At 42.6% G+C, this 20573-nt stretch overlaps 3 protein-coding genes across 21 annotated transcripts in view; 1 reads left to right on the forward strand and 2 right to left on the reverse strand.

Annotated features, from left to right (window-relative positions):
- Positions 1-1050, reverse strand: part of Wdr27 (WD repeat domain 27) — a 118199-nt gene extending 117149 nt beyond the window's left edge. For 7 of the 16 annotated variants that reach the window (XM_063280900.1, XM_039100076.2, XM_063280899.1 and 4 more), the window contains exon 1: positions 927-1050. The gene's annotated coding sequence lies outside the window, so the exon portion shown is untranslated. Of the gene's footprint in view, positions 1-28 lie in introns of all 16 variants that reach the window. The other 9 variants (XM_063280897.1, XM_063280894.1, XM_063280893.1 and 6 more) reach the window with 5 other exon arrangements.
- C1h6orf120 (similar to human chromosome 6 open reading frame 120) lies at positions 1046-3768 on the forward strand. Of its 3 annotated transcripts, none has more exons than NM_001103356.2 (2): positions 1046-1146; positions 1329-3768. In NM_001103356.2, exon 2 carries the CDS (start codon positions 1440-1442, stop codon positions 1995-1997), a length of 558 nt encoding a protein of 185 aa, NP_001096826.1. In that variant the 5' UTR covers positions 1046-1146; positions 1329-1439; the 3' UTR covers positions 1998-3768. The 3 variants fall into 3 exon arrangements, with proteins under 3 accessions (NP_001096826.1, XP_006228032.1, NP_001406459.1); XM_006227970.4 differs by having other exon boundaries at positions 1054-1146; positions 1399-2834; NM_001419530.1 differs by having other exon boundaries at positions 1055-1146; positions 1394-3768.
- Positions 2850-19587, reverse strand: Phf10 (PHD finger protein 10). Of its 2 annotated transcripts, none has more exons than XM_017588876.3 (12): positions 19061-19587; positions 17184-17290; positions 14653-14783; positions 13849-13926; positions 12860-12993; positions 12615-12764; positions 11841-11950; positions 10424-10577; positions 8367-8522; positions 4487-4595; positions 4036-4224; positions 2850-3028 (listed from the first exon to the last, which is right to left on the reverse strand). In XM_017588876.3, the coding sequence occupies exons 1-12, from the start codon at positions 19325-19327 to the stop codon at positions 2943-2945; spliced, it is 1671 nt and encodes a 556-aa protein (XP_017444365.2). In that variant the 5' UTR covers positions 19328-19587; the 3' UTR covers positions 2850-2942. The 2 variants fall into 2 exon arrangements, with proteins under 2 accessions (XP_017444365.2, NP_001019918.3); NM_001024747.3 differs by having other exon boundaries at positions 13849-13932; positions 19061-19235.
- Positions 19588-20573: the final 986 nt, after the last annotated feature.

Below are 20573 nucleotides of genomic sequence, written 5' to 3' on the forward strand. Positions count from 1 at the left end.
GCTGCCTCTGCTTTTCCATTATACTCACCTGACCACACTCAGCCGGTGTACCCCAGTGGAAAGTCAACAATGCATCAGCTTAGCTCATAGGTCTCTGGACCCTAGCAGTCTCACTCGGGTCCCATAAAGAGAACTGTGTGAGGATAGAAATGTGCCCCCATGCTAGGTGTCTTGACCCAGAATGGGAAACTGCTTCTTTTACCACAAACCACTGGTCTGTCCTTCCACACCAGGAGTTCTCAACCTTGATGAGAATGGTGCTCTTGTAAAAGGAGACAAAGAGCTTCTTGCCTTTCCAGTACTGAGGCCACCCTTTTATAAATCAGTAAAGTCTCCAGACATGAAATCTAGCCCTAAGAATTGGTGTGGTGTGGTGTGGTGTGGTGTGGTGTGGTGTGGTGTGGTGGGGTGTGTGTGTGTGTGTGTGTGTGTGTGTGTGTGTGTGTGTGTGTGTGTGTGTGTACGGGGGAGAGAGTATAGGGGTGGGGGGTTTGACAATTGTTTGTGATATATCAAGTCTTTGGTGTTCTGTTATAAAATAATGGAATGGACAGGGGGTCGAGGTTTGGATCATTTCTTACTAGTAGTTCTCATGTTGAAATGTATATTTTCCTTCTGTCATGGTTTAAGGCAAATCCAAAAGTATCCCTCGGGTGCTGCCTGTACTCAGGGGCTTGTGCTGCAAGACTTAGGAAGGCCACTCACGCGCAGCCCTAGGGGCGCGGGAGGGAGAAGGCTGGAAGGAGTCACCCGGGACCGCACCACTCGCGCGCGCCGCTCAGCCCTTCGCCGTCCGGGAGTAGGCTTCCCAGTCAACTCCTCCCGGGAGCTCGTCTCCCGACTACCCCACGGGACGCCGGCGCCAACGCCAGCGGCAATCCCAAGCAGTCTTACCAGCCGTCCAACCCACTTTCTCTGAAACTCACCCATAACGCATGCCGCGTCGCTATGGTTACAGGAAAGCTGCTCCGTTCTCGCGAGAGCCTGGAATTGCCTCACTTCCGACCCCTTAGGCCCGAGTCAGTCCCAAAAGCCCTCGCTTCCTGACTACACTACTTCCGGGCGCGGCTTCTCTTCCGCCAGCTGGGGCGAGTTCCAGGCTGAGCCCGGATGCTGATGGTGCTGCGTGGCCTGCGGGGCGTGGCGGTGAGTCCGGGGTCGGCGACCTCGCTTTTCTCCAGACACCTGCGCCCCCAGGGGCCTGTCCTAACCTCCCCCTTACCGCTTCCCTCCTCCCACCCGCCTCCTCCGCCCCTCCCTCTCTGCTGTTCCCTACTCTTTACCCCTCTTCTCCCTCCCCTTCCCCACCATCGGTTCCCGGGACCCAGGTGCACGCATCTTGGTCTGCGTGGACGAGCACCTCCGGTCAAGTCTGTCACCCGTGCCTTCCCAGCACAGCGACTGCAGATGAGGGAGTCCCCGAGTTGAGTGTCCCAGCGATGGCTACTCCCTGGAGGTGCGCCCTGTTGATGATCCTGGCATCCCAGGTGGTGATCCTGGTAAAATGTTTGGAAGACGACGACGTCCCTGAGGAGTGGCTCCTTCTGCATGTGGTCCAGGGCCAAATAGGAGCCGGGAATTACAGCTACTTGCGGTTGAACCACGAGGGTAAAATTATTCTCAGGATGCAGAGCCTGAGAGGGGATGCGGACCTGTATGTGTCCGACAGCACTCCGCACCCAAGCTTCGACGAGTATGAGCTGCAGTCTGTCACTTGCGGCCAGGACGTAGTCTCTATACCAGCACACTTCCAGCGACCGGTCGGGATAGGAATTTATGGACACCCTTCTCACCATGAGAGCGACTTTGAGATGAGGGTATACTATGACAGAACTGTGGATCAGTACCCATTCGGAGAGGCTGCCTATGCCGCTGACCAAACAGGAACCAGTCAGAAGCAAGCTTACACTCCAGAGGAGGCAGCCCAAGAAGAGGAGTCAGTCCTCTGGACGATATTGATTAGCATTTTGAAATTGGTGCTTGAAATTCTCTTCTGATCCCTTGAATATGCGCTGGAGCACAAACCCTTATTTGCACGGATCGATTACAGTTTGCTGTGAACCTTGCTACTTGACCTGGTGAAATTCTGGTTACTTTTTTCTAGACTAGGATGGAAAAATAAAGCCATACAGTTTTGTTACCTCAGTTTACTCCCCAAGCAGGAAAAGCAGCAAGCACAATATTTTAGAAATTAAAATTCCTATAAAAAGGAATCTGCTCAATTTAAACATTTTTTTAAATACATTTTGGTTAGTCAGGTGAGTAAAAAGATTACAGTAACAGGCTGTATAAATCAGATTAAACTTTCCTGCTAGTGCAAAAGTTAAAAGGCTGATGACTGTAGAATTTATTCTATAGACATTCTAAGTGAAGTACAGCACTTCAAGTTTTAAAGAGGTACTAAAGCCAGGTCGGAAACGCAGTGAGACCTTCGCTCTTCCCAGAGCCTCTGCACAGTAGGGATATGGCACCTGATATCTAAGCAAGATTTCCTGGCAGCAAGTATTTACAGACTGTTTGTAGCTGTGCGGTAATGACGATTCCAAATCCAGTTGTACTAGATCTTGGGCCATTTGCCCTTTCCTATGCTTAGCCAGATTGGAGCCCTCTAGTTATTAGGTAACTATGATCCTACCTAATCAGGTCAAGACAGAGTCATAACAAGTGGTAACTTTGTTATATTCAAGAAGAAATATTTCAAATTAAGTTGCTACCTCTTTCTGCTGATCTCTGGAAAAAGACAACACTAAGAAATTAATGTCTGGGGAAATGAGCTATTTCTCTGACTTTCTTTCAAGGGTAGAAGTTGCTAATAAAGAAATAAATCAACTGGATGTTTAAGGTCTTAGTTAATTTCAAAAAAAGTTCTTTATTGGCATAAAAATGAAAGTGTTGTAAATAAATTGGCACCAAATATCCCAAACACGAGGGTCAAAGCCTATTTACCCCTCTTTGCTGTTTTTCCCCCTTCTGCCCACTTTCCTGGGTGTTGGGGGAGCTCGCTGACAACAGTCACAAATCCAGCGACCTAGGAGAAAAATTGTTAGTTAATATAGAGTGGACTTTTATTTTTATAGGACTGAGTACAAACCATCTAAACTCATTCCTGAGCTACCTGTAGTGATAACTCCCTGGGAGTTTTCAGTGGGAGGGAGTAGTGACTGGTTCCTTAAGTCAAAGAAGAAAATGTAAACAACCCTTAATCAGTGTGAACTTTAGTGCATGGCCAAAAAGAAAAAAGAAAAAAGACTGTTATCCTTCCTAAAATTCAAGTACCATCATACTTTTGAAACCTCAACACAATTCCTAATGTAGAGACTGTTAAAGAAGCTGGCTTTCTATGGCCTCTTTCTTCACTATTCTAACAGCACTTGTGCTTGCTCTGTCTCTGTCTGTCTCTCTCTCTGCGCCTGCCCCCCCCCTCCATGTCTCCATGCACTTTAAAACTAGCACCTAGACCACATACTTGATCTGAATTACTACAGAAACCTAAGTAACTATTCAAGTTGCGTATTTCTAAAGGAATTCCAGGAACCATTTTTTAAAGAGCACTATACAGTGTTAGCTATGCAACTAAATTCTTCATATTGACCTGTATAATGTTTTAATAGAATTACTGTGATTTACTATTTGAATCTGTGGCCATCCTAAAGTTATCTGGAACTGTCATGCTGCCTCACTTTATAAAAATGTCTTAGCATATGTAAAGACATAGCAGTCACTTTGTTAATAAATAATCTTTAAAAATAAAATCAAACCATTGAGACAGACTGGTGCTGTTACTTTAGTAATTTTAGTAGAAAACACCAGTTCATACTATACCTCAAATGATACTTCCCCCAAAACCTAAACTAGGCATTTTGCCATCTCATTTGTCCTTTGGTCCCAAGGATGAAAATCAAGTATCTGTGACATGGACAATAACAGCTTGAGCATAATTGGAACATGTTCCTGCCATTTATGCAGCCTTAAAAAACTGCTGGGAGATCTTCATACAAGATAATGTGGGTTTTGTTTTGTTTTTTTCATCTTTACCTGATGGAATAGCACCAAGGCCCACACAAAAAGTATGATAACCTCTGTCACACACATCACAGAACATCATTTCTTCTTCATGGTGGGGCTGTCCACATATAATGCATGTCTTACATTCCATACACTGCCATGGGTAGGTCTTAATCATAGAAACAAGCTCCATGGTCATATCCAAGCAAGAAGGGTGGCCTAAATCAAAACCAACATGAATAGCATTTCACAAACGAACTCTTAAGGCATATAAAATATTAGTTCCCAAGAATGTCTGTCATGCTTAATATCACTATAGAAACATCAAAATACAGTGTAGAGGATACATAGGCTTTGTCTATGTCTAACAAGTCACTATTTGTTGATTCTTTGATGGACACCTTGTTGACAACAATAAACCCTAGCTATTGAGGCAACACGCAGGATGAAGTTAAAATCTTAAGTAGACATCTCTACTTACCACTGTTATCACACTGGGAGCAGTGTATAAGTGATTCAGCCTTTCCTTTCTTGTTGGACTCCTTACCCTTCAGACAAATTCCACATAGAGCATTTGGAATGACCTTTGGCTGGAAGGGTAGAAGAGGGCTATAAATTCATGCCAGAAGAACTCACTATGGGTTCAAAAGGGATTTTGTTATTACCTTTATTTTTCATAATTTGCTAATGAAAATCTTTTTGTAAGACGCAACTGGATATAAGATGGATATAAACCTCCCCTACTGATGAAAGCCTAGACTGCACTCTGTAAACAGCATAAACTTGTGTTGCCTAAAATTTAGTGCTCTACACACTTGGCATCATCTCTATAATTCCAAGAAGGGAAAATTAAATAGGATGTCAAATGCCACTGACAATTGGGAAAGAAAACCCCATGTACCACTGACTACACGTAAAAGCTAAGCCTAAGTTTTAAATAACTTACATATTTATTTTAAAACTGGTATTTTTCAGAGCTAAAAAGCTGAAGCTATAAAATCTTTTTAAAAAAACAATATTTGAACATTTTAGTTAAAAGATGTCCCATCCATAGAGTCATGCATAAATGTAGAAATTGGAGTTGTATGCACATTTTTGTTCCACGGCTAAAGAATCAGGAGAACTATGGTAAAGAGGAGAAGCAGTCACTGTGATATGTAATCAGAAAGGAGAAATGTAGTCAAGTAGGAAATACACAAAGCATATTTTGAGTATTATTTTTCAGATTAAAAACATACAGGATTAGGGCTTTAAACATGGAATAGGACAAAGTATAAGAGGTTTCCTACACCTAAACTACCAGGGCAAGAAAAGAATATCTAAGCATCATAATCTTGACCTTCGCAAACAGTGCTCCCTTGTGCTATGGTGCGTGTGAACAAATGGTGTTAAACCGAGGGGGGGGGACAAAGATGATGACAGGAAAATAGTCAAACACCGCCAAATAGACTTTATCTCTTCTAAGTCCTATACCACAGAGATCTAAACTCACTTTATATATCTCACTGCCACTTGTGTACCTTGTCAGACCTAAATACTTTAATTTTTTTAAATACTTTCTTAGCAAAAGATGACAGAGGCATTCAAAAACAATTTTTGGCTTATTTATTTTTTAAAAAGTCAACCTTATACATAAATATGATAAAAAACAATAACTAAACAATCACAAATGTCTCTACAAAATAATAAATATGGAGTTAAACAAACATATAAAATGTCCCATTGACTACTCTCCATCTCCTCTCTATACCCTGCTCTCCCAGCACCTGATAGCAGCTAGTTACTCTGCTATTCCTGCTGCACCCTAAGAACATGCTTTAACTGTGTCCTGGACATCAGTAAAAAAAGATGCTAGGAAATTCACTTCTAAGATTGAGTCTTAACTGCTATAATATGCAGCAGAACTTTCAATAACCTGTCCTAATGTAAAAGATAAACTTAGAGTTTAAGTTAGACACTAGCAGAGTAAGTCCTCTAATTAATCTTTTACTAAAGCCAGGGAAGAAACCACACAATATTAAATTTTGAAAAGAGAATTCCTCATAGGAGACTCTTTACAAAGCAACTCAAAAGGAATAAAACACAAATTAATTCACATTCTAGAGCAATTCAAGTTCTACAATCACTAAAGTACACATAATGCCTATAATAAAAGGAGACACTAAGAAACTTCTGGGTTTACCTTTAAAATTATACATAATGTTCTGATAAATCACTTCAATTTTTTTTCTTACCCAATAATCTTCATCTTGTTGAAAAATATAGGAGGATGGGAGAGGGGAAGAGGGATGGAAAGAAAGAAAGGTGATAGATGAGAGGGCAGCAGTGGAAGCGGGTGAGAGACCACTGTGGCATTTTCTACAGAGATGCTACAGTTCAACACACAAAAGCACACTGTTCGTGCAGCACCCAGGCTCTTACAGGCCACAGCCTGCATCCAGGGCCTCACAGACAGACTGAAGACCAGCACTGAAGGAGGGAGGAGGACCGCCCTGTGCCTCACTAAGACCCTCTGATCACCTTTGCACACTGCCACAGCCTTTTAGTTTCCTTCAGCATCTCAAATAAAAGGCTTGTGTATGCTTTTCTTGTTGAAAAAATAGCAAATAAGTTGAAACTTCATGGTAGCACTAACATAGTATAGATTTTAATTATGTATGTGTAGGCCTGAGCCTAACAGTTACACTTTAATTTCAGGTTAATGTAACCTAAGCAATACCGTCCTACAAGTTGAGGGCAAGCACCAGTCATCCTATTCTATCACATACATTATGTTTAACTCCCATATTCTAAAGTGTGTGTCAGCTTGAAGTACCCTAATATTTAGGCACATCTTGGCTCATTAATACTTTCCATACAGAGGTTAACTTTCAATAATTGTGTTCACATTAATATATAATATCTATATATTGGCTGTTCCTATCTTTGAAATCCCTGAAACATTTTTAGTTACTAAAAATGTTTACAGATTAGAAAATGTTTATTTTGCATATGAGGCTCCCTTGAGTACTATTAACTAAGATTAATCTATATGATTTACTCACTAGATCAGTGATAATATGGATAGTTCTTCAGTTCCAGCCTGTATTATATGTCTGTTTCAATATTCTCTGTTTATAATGCATGATAAAACAGGCTCCTTGTTTAAACTTCCTCAGCCCGACAACTGTCACTCCCACTGGCACCTCTAAGACAGTGACACATACTGGCTCCTGCCGGCTGCCTCTAAAATGTAATCTTTGGAGTATTTTTGGTTTCAGTTATTAAGCAGTGACTGAAATCTTTAGTTTAAAAAGCATAAATAAGCTAGCTATACATGTAGAAAAAAAAAATCACACAGCAGCCTACTGAAGCTGTCCTCAGAATGAGTCCTTGCTGAGTGAGCCATCAATTGTGTGGCTATGCCACAAAAGCATGTTCTAAGCGGACACTGTCAGAATGTGTTCCAGTAGGGCGGACAGACAGTGACTCAGCTCACTTCACTTTTCTTTCTCTGCAATGTGCCGCTGTCGCAATGCTACCACACAGGTGTTTAATAACTCGCTCGGCGCGACTCTTACTCACAGCCTTCCTTTAGTACACCTCCATATAGTGACCAGATGGATATTCTAAGGCAGCCAAGACCAGGAGTGTATGCTGTAGCATCACTGTCCATGTCACAAAGCTGAAGACTACGTCCATTCCTTCTATGACCCTCCTACATCTCCTTGCACCAATACAGCTGCTCACCTCTCATCTAACTTCTCAAGGGGAGAGGCAGACAGAAATGTTAAAAATAATTAGAGTTTCTTATAATCTATGGCCTTACTCCAAGAATGATCAGATCCACAAACTAGGTTTTAGTTCTTGTAACAGAATGGTATATCTGTCAAAGGTTATACAAAAACAATGATGTAATTAACAGCTCTTCCTATTTTCTGTCCAAAACTTGGCAGAATTTGGCAATTGGATCCAACAATCCTTAGAATAAGCCTGATATTGTCAATGAAAGGCACTACAAAAATACCACCTCGTGTGGTTGTAAATCCAGCCCTGCTTCACCAACTGTTCGGATATTCAGAATGCTAGACAATTATGCCCTGCACTCAAAAAAAGGTTCTGCCTTGAAAGAATGTTTTAAAAACTCCTATTTGTCTGGTTATTACTTAAAGGGATGAAGTAATAAATTGTTTATATACAGGAAATAGAAGCTATACCATGACCAAAAGTGACAAGAAAGCCACCAGAGAAAGAAAGCAGTGGACAGGTGCACAGGACAGGATGGCGGAGCGCAGCAAGCTCAGCTCCTCAGGCTCAGAGTTAACGGTATGAGGGAGAAGCTGGCCAGGAAAGAGGCCAAGTCAGGGGCTTTTTTCTTCTACCTTGTACCCAGGAACTGATTTGGACAGTACAGAACGTTTGGAGCCGTCTTTTCTTGGCGTGGCCATTTTGTCTTTTGATTTCTGTCTTCCCTGGAAGGTGTCCTCCTGGCTGTCAGGGGGGCTGTCTCCTTCAGACACATTGCCTGAGGAGCTGTCCTGTAGCAAACAAGTAAAAGCAAAGGTTCCTTGGGATCAGGACCCAGTTGAGTCTCAATTTTTTAAATGACAGAAAACATTTTTTAAGCTGAAAGTTTTTTTCCAATTAAAAATATAAAGATGATTTTAAGAATTTCATTTCTAAATAGAGTAAGAAAAGCCATGTTAAATTATTTACCCATCTAATAATTATTTCTATTAGCAAGTATCCTAGTCAACTACTACACTTTCTGATGTAAGTCATCAAAAACAGAATTACCAACTCAACTATGATTACATTACAGCTCCAATATTTTCATACCACACGGATCCATAGTTTTATATTTATAGAAATACTTATTTTTCCTGAGTGATGGAAGTTATTGCAAAAGTCCTTCAAATACATAACCATGTTCAAACATAAAAGATCCAAAGCCATATCCCTAGCTATCCACGGCAGTATGACATACTATATTTGTTCAAGGAACAAGACCCCAGTATCTGACTATTTAATTCATTTTATAATCCAAGGCTTGCTGACAACTTTATATTCAAATAAATTATAAAAAGTGAATGAAAAAATTAAGTTATCCATATCCACCTGATAAGCATCCTGAAATGACTGGGCCCATGAGCATGTCTCCTTCTGGTTTCTCTGTGTGTTTATGTTCTGCAGAGCCCAGGCTCTCTCATACATACATACCACATATCCTCCTAATGCAGTTTCATTCTGGCAGTGTAATTCACAAAACTGGTTATACTGCAAGTGTGTACACATGTGATTACACTATGTATGTATCAGTAAACACATGATCAGTATATGTACACAATCACATACATCCTATATGTACATAGCACGTATATGCAAATGTGCTGTCATGTTAGTAAAGTACTACATGCATTTTTCTCTTATTCTTTAAACCACATTTCTTTTGTGTAAATGTATCGCCACTGTGGATAAAGATTTATTTCTAAATTCTGTAACACTAAAAACATTTTTTTCTATTTAAATTTTTCTATCATCTAATTAAGGCCTGAGAATTAGTTCTACTAACAAATCTGCCAGGTCAAAATCTGAAAAAATTCTGGGTATGCAGTCAAAATGCTTTCCTCAAATATTTGATTAATTTATATTCCACAAAACAGTGTGATAAAGTTGGGCTCATCATTAACTTCCATAGCTAGCTCCTCTCTGGTAACTGACAGGAGGCATCACCATGTAGGACATGAACAGAACCTTGTTTCATGGTTAAGTATGTGTTAGAAGTAGACAAGGGAATAAAATTCCACTCAATGAAAACACACATTTGGGTTTGCAACAATGTAACATATAAAAGGACCGTGGCTTAGTGTGTATTTCTGAAGACAATCACAACCAGAAACCACCTCAGAGCTACTGTCCTTCATGCTGAGAGCAAATGTCTTGCTTTTTAGCAGCTAAATTTTTGGTATGAGTGCTCTCTTCGGCAGCACATATACTGAATTTTTTATATGAAAAAGACACCCAGAAAAGCAAACACCACATTAGTAAATGTTTCCTACAGGAAACCCCAGATTAAGCAAAAGGAGCACAGGGTACTGTGTGCTGCCCCAGCCCAAGAAACTCCATTCCTCTGTGGCAAAGACCAGTCTATTTTATCAGTATTTCAATCTGCAGAAACAGCAAGTTGGATAAAAGAATATTAATGTTGAATACAATTGCCTATTTTGCTCAAAATAGTAAGTTTTTCAATAAAAAAAGTTGCCCCCAAAAAAGCACTACCTATTTATATCAATACACACTAAATATTCTTGTACAATTTTTCTAGAAATAGATGTGACTGTCTCATTCAAACAGTCTGGTAATAGAGTTCAATTTAACATTCCAGGAAAGTAATCAGCAAATAACCCAAGGATCTTCCCGGGAAGGTGCACAGTCCTACCGAAGTGCCTTTATTCTTCCGCTTCTCATCCCCTCCACCGTCTTCACCGTCATCTGAGTCTCCATCACTATCTAGTGCCGGGAGCTCTGGGTCCAGGGGCGGCTCATACAGGGCTGTGTTTAATGGCAAGTACCGAAGCTCATCTGGTGAGTACCTAAATTCAGAAAGGTTGCTTTCATTTGCCCTTGAATATCAAGTGTGTACAAACTACCTTTAAGCTATGAAATTTGCTTTATGCTTCTCACATATACTTCACACAAATGGGCAGGGAGAATTTCATTTTGGTCATAAGGTGGGAATAAGTAATAAATTTTAGCAATCAGAACATTTCTTCCCCAACTGACCATACAGATATTGCATTTGATCCTATCTAAACATAATGTCAGTCTTTCCCTTTACCCTCAAAGCAAGAAAAAAGACAATGACTACTGTATCAGCAGATAGGAGTGGAACCCAGGCAGCCCAAAAAATGCTCCTGCACAACCACACATGCAAGCTGTGGTGACTTGTGCACTGCAACCTTCCACTTAGAACAGGCTCAGCAGAGTGTCATCCAGTGCGTGGTGTGTAACAATTAGAGAAAAATTAGGGAACAGTTTTTAACAGCGATTATTTTAAGACATGGGAAAGCATGTAGTGCAACATTTGAGTCTCCCCAGTTCAGGCTGCGCATAGCCGTCCTGGCCTCAGAGGCCTCCTCAGTGCTAACACACCATCACCACATCGGAACACAGGAGCTGGCAGGACACCATCAGATTTTGGTTTTCCAGATTGAAATTTTTTTTAAAAAGTTAAAATTTTGCACAATTAAATTAGAGTATCAAACAGCCTGGCTGTGCTAAAAATCATGTTTTCTGTAGAACACCTACTCTGAGAACAAGTCTCCAGAATGAGGTCTACTGCTGGAAGAAAAGCTGAGATTTTGAAACAAGAGGAACCCATTTGTCCTGGTCTGAAAGGCGTTTGGTTGCATTTAAGATGAAAACAGGAAGTAAGTACACTTATAGGATTGTGGCTGTGTGTGCCCTGGTACTTATCTGTCCCTTCTTTTATCTCCCCTCTCACTGCTATCATGTCCTTCTGTGCTGCATGTTGTGAGCTCCACTCAAGTGAAGAAGGCTCTGGAGAGGACCTGACACTGAACCTACCTGAGATTCTACTTCACAAAAGCCTCCCAAGGATGCCAAACTACTGGGCCACGGGCCATACTGAAAGTACCCAAGACCTATGCAGACAAGGCTGGCAGAGGTGGCCCTCCAGACCTTCCCTGTAGGCCTTCAATTCTAATAGAATGGTGTTCTTTGCACAGAAGCCAAGAGGGAAATGCAGACACAAATCCTACACACCTTTTGGTGTCACTGATAAACAAAAATGTCTAGGAGGCCCCGAAATCAATGGTAACTGAAGTACTGAATACCTCTTATAGTACTCCTGGAACTGCCCGGGGATGAGAGCCACTGGATAGGAACTGACCTTCGTTCGGTCTGTTGGCAACACTTTGTACTTCCCTTGAGGCACTTGGATGACCTGCGTTCAGATCAAGAAATGTGAAAACTGATTCCAACCTGGGAATCAAGGCTTCAAAAAAGAATTCCCATGCGTACACTACATCATGTCCCCACACTATAGAAAAGCCAGCACGTTAAATACCACAGTAGCAATAACTGAGCGGACACTTGGTGCCTCCCAGCCCTGTACTTTAGCTCTGTGCCTGTTATTCACCATGTGCACAGGCTCTGAGGAAAGGCAGTGTAAAGCCTCTGGCTCGTCATAGCCTTTTGTGAAGTTTGGAAACTTCTTTGTAGCTCACCTGGCTCCTTCTATCAAATGTAGGGGACATTTGTGTAAGCTCATGGGACTCCCATCAAAACCAAACAGACAAGCTCAAGTGTGCTGCTCTCACACACACTCTGGGGTCACGGGGTTAGATGCATAGCTACTATTCGTCTTGCTCAGTAAACTCAATCATAAAGCAAAGAGGTTTCGGAAAGAAGGAAAGGAAGGAGGATGGGAACGCAGGCAACTGGCATTATCCAATATATCATTAAAAATGGTATCTTAACTTCTGTGAGAAAATAAACACAGCTGGCACAATAATAATAATAACAACAACAACAATAATAATAAGCAGCTGGTGACCATTCTGCAGCAACAAGGGAGCCCCAGATACTCCTGCACTGTATCACCCTACATGCGTCTGCAAGTCAAAGTACGCTCTTCTTTCTTCCATGCGCTCCCGGTTTAAGTTGCTGTTAAACTCTGCTGCCTTCTTGGCGGCTTTCTTAATGTACTCAGGCACTTTGCTGGCTTCGACTTTCTGAGTACTCTGTTGCTGCATTTGCTGAAAGGAAAATAGTACAGTTAGAAGTCAGATATAGTTTTATAAAAAGTTTTCCCGCCCCCTAAGACAGACATCAGTCACCTCAAATCACTTACAGAATACTCTTTATAATGATCTGTAATTCTCTGACGTTCCTTTTCTTGTAGAATAACAGAATATTCAGCGTGTTTAGCTGGATATTCTTTTATCATTAAGTCAATCACTTCATCACTGCGCAATGCTGTTAAACCTATTTTAGACCCCCCCCAAAAGAAAGTAAAGAAAATATCTTAAGGCCAAGCGAACACAGTGCTTTTTCAAAACTAGCTTTTTTTTTACTGTCTTACTGTAATCAAAGCAAAATTAATACATTGTAAAATATAAGTTAATTCTTCCCAATAAAGTCAAGCAATCAAAACTAAACGTTATCTTGTAAAACAAAAATTAAATCAAATCAAATGATTTGAGCCTTTCTATTTTATATAAATCGTAAGAATATACTTAGAAATAATTATGAATGGTATATAGTAGCCACTAATAATTAAGACAGGATATGTAAAAAGTATTTCTCAATATATATTTCTAAGTCTCCAAATTTATATATCAGAAATACTATCAATTCACATCTTAAAACATTCGCCAGTCTACACACACCACGTAACTTTTACAGCATCAGTATCAGATTTCCCTACTGCTGTGATGAATTTATACTGGGAAGTGCCCGTTGACATTGATGCACTCACCAAAGATAAATTATCAATAAAGCAGATGCTATAAGGAACTTAAAAGTTTGACAAGATTTGCCAAAAATAAGAATCTATGGGTTCAATCCCCAGTAGTACAGATAAAGCTCTCTACTTAGATATAAATTCTACTCCCAAAACACAAACATTTTGACAACTCTGTTAAAGTTATCAATAGAAAATTATATTGTAGTATAAAAAAATTATATCATGCCTTTACATTTTAACAATTAAAAATAAGTAAACAACTTATTATTTAAATAATTTATTAATTTTGTAAACTATTTTAGGAGATGTGTCATTTATCTAATTATCTACCACCTACAAATGTTCATTTAATAGACAGGATAGGTGCTAGTTACCTAGTGTGCACTGTGTTTCCGTGATGACGTTTAATTCTCTCAGGTACAGTTTCTCCTTGTGAGATAAATCTCGTCGCTCTAAATCTCCAAAAGCAGAACAAAAGGACTGTTAAAAACTAAAACTATTGGGGCTGGGGATTTAGCTCAGTGGCAGAGCGCTTACCTAGGAAGCACAAGGCCCTGGGTTCGGTCCCCAGCTCCAAAAAAAAGAACCAAAAAACAAACAAACAAAAAAAAAAAAACTAAAACTATACATCTTAAAACTTTTAAAAACTTAGGAAAACAACTATTTAAACACATTTGTTGCTAAATTTTCTAAGTATTATTAGGTAACTACACACACACACACACACACACACACACACACACACACACATCTTACAAATTCAAGAAATAAACATCAGAAAACTAAAAACTAGAACAATCCGAAGTTAACCATTTTCTATATTAGGGCAGCTCATCATGAATGGCTTCCGACAATTCAAGCTCGGCTTAGATGCTATCTCTATTTCTGAGGCCACAGAGCAACAGTTTCGATTAAAAACACTGGCTATAAAGTGATTTTTCTTTTCAAACTTATCCTCAAGAAGTCAGTAGGATGTTACACACCTATAATCTTATTCTGTCCCTAAAGAACTTGGTGACATACAGAAGAAGCATGCTACCTCCACAGTAGGATACTGAGTGCTCATCACAAATTAAATCAGCAAGTGCACTTGCTTCATAAGCAGAAGAAAAATAACTCATAACCAAGTCTCTGTGGTAAGTATGATGTCATCCATTAATACACTAAGCCGTAAGTACCTGGATATTTCCGCTTGAAGGAGGTCACACCCAGATATTCACTGACTTGCTCCTGAAGCATGTAGTATTCTCCTGTTTCATCAGGTGGCCATTTGTATTCTATTAAGTTTTCTGCTGGGTAGTAACTGAAGCTAAGATGCAAACACACATTATGCCTTATATGTGGCATTTATTAAACGTCAATCATATTTATATTCCAAATTATTTTCAAAACAATTTTAAGAATTGCAATTCTTTTTATTACTGCTGTAATTATAGAAAAAATTACAAAATGGGTAAAAGGAAGAAATTTAATGATCCAAAATGTCACATAAAAAAGTCCACTAAATTTCTTCACATGCAAACATATACATGGCAGTTTCTGTACATGCAAAGAACCTAAGGCTGGAGAGATCTCAGTGGTTAGGAGCGCTTATGACTGACGCTTGCAGAGGATGAGTATTTGCTTCCCAGCACCACATCAGGCAGCTCACAACCACCATGACTCCAGCTCAGAACCTACTATGATCTTCTGGCCTCGGCGAGCCGCCATACCCACGTGGGCACACACGTAAAGTTAAACCCTACTAGATCTAAGAAAGCAAAGCAAGGAAGCAACACTCAAGTAGTTTTATTTAAAAGTCACTACAATTACGTCATACATCCCAGATATAACAGACAACTTCCGATCCTTATGTATTGCTCAGTAAGTCACACACAACTAGAAAAGCAGACATTCCAAGGACCACTTTGTCAGTGAACTGGACAATAAGCTGTAATTTTATGTCTTTATACTCTACAAACCTGAAGTAAAGAGCAGATCTATTTGGAAGTTGTGTACTGCACCCAACTGCAATCCTCAACAGTAAAGACTGTAATGAACGGGTCAATCTGGATCACGTAACATAAATCAGACGCAGGAGTGGGACAGTGGTTTGTAGCATTTATTCATTTAAAACTAGCTCATCGGGGTTGGGGATTTAGCTCAGTGGTAGAGTGCTTGCCTAGCAAGTGCAAGGCCCTGGGTTCGGTCCTCAGCTCCGGGGGAAAAAAAAAAAAAACTAGCTCATGAAACAGCCAAACCTGGTTGGTGCTAGCAAAGAACAGACACATACAAAGCCACAGAAAGGAACCTCACCTCCCATCACATCGCATGCAAAAAGTAGCTCAGAATGAATCAAAATCCTAAATGTATGTAAGAGCTGCCTAGAAAACTCTAAGTTAAAAACCAACTCTTACACTTAATACCCAAAACAAAAGTTACGGGCATGAAAATTAAAAAAAAAAAAAGTGACACTATCAACTATAGGGAAAAAAGCCAGATAAAGAAATTCCTATGCAGAGTACGTCAAGAAGAGAAATGGACAGCTGGGCATAGCGGTGTAGGCCTTCCGTCCTAGCGCTGTGAGCCAGCCTATCTACATAGTGAGTTCTAGGCTAGCCAGAGGGACATAGGAAGACCCTGTCTCAAAAAACAAAAGCGAAAACGGGCAGGGGTGGAGAAGTGGACAGAGAAGTAAACAGACATTTCTCCAAAAATATAAGTCAAATTGTCAAAATACACCTAAAAAATATTCAACAAACACCACTAGCCAGTGTATACAAAACAAAATCACAGTGGGTGATTAAGTTATGTTTTTCCATTTGCCTATCATCAAAATAAGCAAAAACCAAAAACAATGTTGCAAGGTGTATTACTGGTGGGAATGCAGAATGGTGGTACCACTGGAAATGTATGGAAGGTCCTTATAAAAGCTGAACACAGAATTACCATATGGTACAGCTTTCCACTTCTAGCTATATACCAGGGTACTAAGAGCAAGGGTTCTGAACGCCAGTGTTCACTTCAGCATTAATTACCCCAGCCTGCAGGCATACACAGGAATAAGCAAAATGTAGCAGCACATACAGTGGAATATCGTTCAGACTTCAGGACCTCCAACACAGATGAACCTTGAAGATAATATGGTTAGGGATAGGCACTGTATGGTTCACAGTCAGGGGCAGGAAGGAGAACTTAGTTGGTAACCAACCAGCAGCAGGGGGCAGGAAGGAACAGGAGGTACTGGGGGGTTCTGCAGTTTCACTACTGAAGTTTTGAAAAGGGGTGAGAGTGATGGTTGCACAATATTGTAAATGTAATTAATGCCACTGAACTATACTTCTTATATATAAAAAGTGTTACGATGGCTGTATTTTATGTACCTATTTTATCGTTTGTTTTTTTTAATAGTTCTCAGGAGCAAGACCAACTTCGATATTATATTATATGACTCTTTTTTAAAGATTTGTTTGTTTGCTTGCTTTGTGTATATGTGTACAAACATCTGTGGAGGACAGAATGGAACATCAGCGCCTCTGGAGCTTACAGGAGACTGGGGGAGGTGGGTGCTGGTAACCAATCTCCAGTTAGACAAGCATTCTTAACTTCTGAGCCATCTCTCCAGCCCATACATATAATTTTTAATAACTTTTCATGCTGCCTGGGATAGGAAAGAAGAAGTGAGCAAACAGTTTACAGAAGTCACTACTGAGCCTTAAAGCAGCAGTACCTAAGATCTTGACTTGAAGTCTCGCAACTTCTTGAACTATCCCCTGAACCCATTCGTCTTCTTTTAGATGGATGACCCCCATCATTTGAGTTATCTTCATTATCATCCTGTACATTAAAAAAATGGAAAATGTTAAAATGAATTAAAAACAAAGAGTGATTCTGTATCATTCCAGTCTGCCTAAATATCAACAAGAGAAAGCACATTTCTACCTAGTGTCCTTAGAAAACTTAATTTTAGAATAATTAAAAGGACAGAGAATTTGTTATAAGAAATGGAATAAATCTAAAAACTGACCTTCAATCTAAACAAAATTGATTTTCAACTATATTTTAAATGTACTCTGCTTTCATTTTCTTACCAACTAGGTTGTGTTCAAATGTCTTCTGCTTTTTAATAGCAAAACCACTTTAAAATCAAAGTAAGCCTTCCTATTTGAGCTGGGAAATAAATACTAACAAATTTTGTAGCACACTTCCATTTACAACTGGCCTACCAGATCACATTCTAATTAGCTACTTTGCAGATGAAGGACTGGACACAGGTTACCAAGTCTAACTACATTCTTTTTCTTCTATAGCAGAAATTCAGCACATTGTGATAAGCTCATAGAAGATATAAGTTGTTGAGCCATTCCATTAAGGAAAGAAGTAGTCAAATGTTTTTAAAATAATTCATTTACATATTGCTCATGGCTTCAGCTCATAGTTCTTTAAATCAAGGTACTATAGCTCTTAACACTACTAATCTTACTATATATTTCAATAAGGACCCGCGAAAGAAAATAAAAAGGAAGCACAGGCCAGCACGTCAGGTCAGCATGCCACTGTGGGCTGCCTGGAGTCGTATGGAGCAGCTGTCCACCAGCTGTGTGGTAACCTGCCAGCTTCTCCCTGTCTGAAAGCCTAGGTGGCTGATGCAAGGATTCAGTGAAGTGATACATGAGCACATGAAGAGCAAGGGCTAGTGCATAACTGATATATGTTAACGTTGAGGTTAGCAGTGATTTTACATTTCACTATGTCTCTAGCACCTAGGAATTTACTAAAATTATTTTTCAAATTAAAAAAAAAGAAACCATTCTCCTTTTCACTCATCAAAAATGAAGTCAAGTAAACAAACTTAATATTCCTTTTTAAAACTAAAAAACAAGTTGAAAGATAATATTTAATATTTAATTTTTCACAGTACTCATATTCCATACTTGCTTGACAAGGTTCATTTTAAGCTCTGAAGCATTTTAAGCGCTATTTTACTAATTTGTGAATATTTTAAAGATTTCTGTTTAAAAACGCTTTTAGTTAAAAACAATGATCCATTCGAAAAGAAACAATAATGGAAGTTGACACAGAGTTTAACAGCTCACAACCGTATGAATTCTAAGGGCTACGTTCCAGGTAAGGCCCTCTTCTCTGCAAGGTCCTCAGTCGGGGCCAGGAGCCAGCAGCCCCCGGGCGCTGCTCTGACTCGGGCCCGGCCACAGTGAGGTTCACAGGGGAGCAGACAGAGGCCCCGCGGGGAGGGACGGGCACGTGGACGGGTCACTTCGGCTGGCCGAGTCTGTGGGTGTGAACCCACGTTCTGCCAACTCGGGACCACGAGCGCACGCCCCGCTCAGCGTCTCCTGGACTTGAGATCCCAAAAGGCCGCAACTTTTCTGACTTCCCCAGGCTGCGGGCGCTCCGTCTCAACCACTCTTCGCGAGTCTTCCGGTCCCTACTACTCCCCGACAACTTCCCACCCGCCGCGCAGGTCTCCCTGAGGTCCGCGCCCACCGTTCGCCGCACTTGTTGCTTGGGGACCCGCCGTCCTGTCCCCACTGCGCTCCCGAACCCGGCCCGGGCCGCTGCAGCCGTTGGGCAGCGCGCTCCGCTCACCTTCGGGGACTGCGCTCCGGGGGAGGCCGGGTCGCTGTCGCACCGCCGCGGGGACAGCGCCGCCCCGGGCCCGGCCGCTGCCATCAGCCCCAGCGCCCCGCGCCTCCGTCGTCGTCGCCGCCGTCGCCTAGTCCCAGCCGCCGCCGCCGCCGCTGCCGCCGCTGTCGCGCGGGCCGCCCGGCGCCCCGGCCCCGCCCCCTCCGCCCGCCCGCCCGGGGGCCGGCCCCTGCCGCCGCGCGCCCCGCGGCCCGCCAGCGCCACCGCCATGGCCGCCAGCGCGCCGCCGGCCGGGACCCGCACGCCGCTCACGTCAGCCGGCTGCAGCTGCGCGGCTCTACGGGCCTGGGCCGGGGCCCGCCGCCTTGCCGCCTTCACCCGGCCCGCCGCGCCCGGCCTGAGCTCCGCTGGCCAGCTGCCGCCTTGGCCCGGGCCCCGGCCCGACCCGGGTTCCTGGCCGCCTGGCGAGCTCGCCGCCGCCCCTTCCCTGCGCCCCCAGCCCGGCCCTTCGCGTCAGCCGCGGCTCCGCGCCGCCCCGCCCCGCCGCGGTCCCGCCCCCTCCCCTCCTCCGCCGCGCGTCAGCCGGGGGTCCTCAGTCGGCGGCGGCTGCCTAGTCCCCACCTGGGTCGCCAGCTCCTCCCGTGAAAGATGGGTCCCTACCACGCGTGTCCTCCAACCCCCACCCCTACACACACACACACACACCGGTGCCCAGCTCCTCCCCTCAGCCAGGGGTCTCCACCACGCTGTCTCTTCCCGCCCCCACCCCGAATCAAGGGTCCCCGCTACGTGGTATCCTCCCACCACCGGTCCCAGCCCCTCCCCTCAGCCTGGGGTCCCCACACCCGCGGCCACCTTCCCCTTCTCCACCAGTGTCTGCGCTCCCTTCTGTAACTGAAGGATTTGAGTCCTCAGTCTACTTCCTCCTCTCTCCTCAGCCCTGAGGGTCAACCACCCCAGGAGCTCCGCCTCCTCTCTCCTTGAGATCCCCTCTCCTGTAGTGCCTTTTCCCCACCCCGCCATCTTCACTCCGCACACCTCTGGGTCCCCAAGGCGCCCTTGGCTCCTTTGTTCTACATTTGCCACTCCCGAAACCTAGGTGTAGTGGCCACGAGAAAAGTCAGAGCAGCACTCTGGCTGAACAGGACCCAATCAGGCAAGAACATAGAGAAGGTCCCCCAAACCATATGACAGTGTCAGAAAACATAATCACCTGCAGGACACAGGATTGGGAATCCCTGGGAAATGAAAGCCAGTGTGCTTGGATTTATATTGATCCTAGTTCTTAGACTTCGCCTTTTGAAAGGCCGGACCCCACCCTTTGAAAGGAGCACCAGGAAGACAACAGGTCCAATAGACAAAGGCAAGGGACAGAGAAGCACCCCTATGCTCCCCAGCCCCCATCCACAACACTCCCCACAACTCTTCCAAGAATGTACAGGACCAGATCAGAAAAGATGATCTAGCTCTTGGATTTCAGAATTTGAGTTCCCTTTCATGGCCAGGACTTCTAGCT

Source organism: Rattus norvegicus, chromosome 1 (genome assembly GCF_036323735.1).
Source record: "Rattus norvegicus strain BN/NHsdMcwi chromosome 1, GRCr8, whole genome shotgun sequence".
In the NCBI taxonomy this organism is placed as follows: Eukaryota; Metazoa; Chordata; class Mammalia; order Rodentia; family Muridae; genus Rattus; species Rattus norvegicus.

Excerpts from the sequence above, each read along its gene's own strand:
- C1h6orf120 (NM_001103356.2), top strand. The coding sequence starts at position 1,440 with ATGGCTACTCCCTGGAGGTGCGCCCTGTTGATGATCCTGGCATCCCAG.
- Phf10 (XM_017588876.3), bottom strand. The coding sequence starts at position 19,327 with ATGGCGGTGGCGCTGGCGGGCCGCGGGGCGCGCGGCGGCAGGGGCCGG. Across the intron at positions 14,784-17,183 it reads ACTTCAAGTCAAGATCTTAG|CTTCAGTTACTACCCAGCAG; the intron begins GTACTGCTGCTT and ends TTTGCATCTTAG. Across the intron at positions 4,225-4,486 it reads CTCCCAGTGTGATAACAGTG|GCCACCCTTCTTGCTTGGAT; the intron begins GTAAGTAGAGAT and ends GTTTTGATTTAG.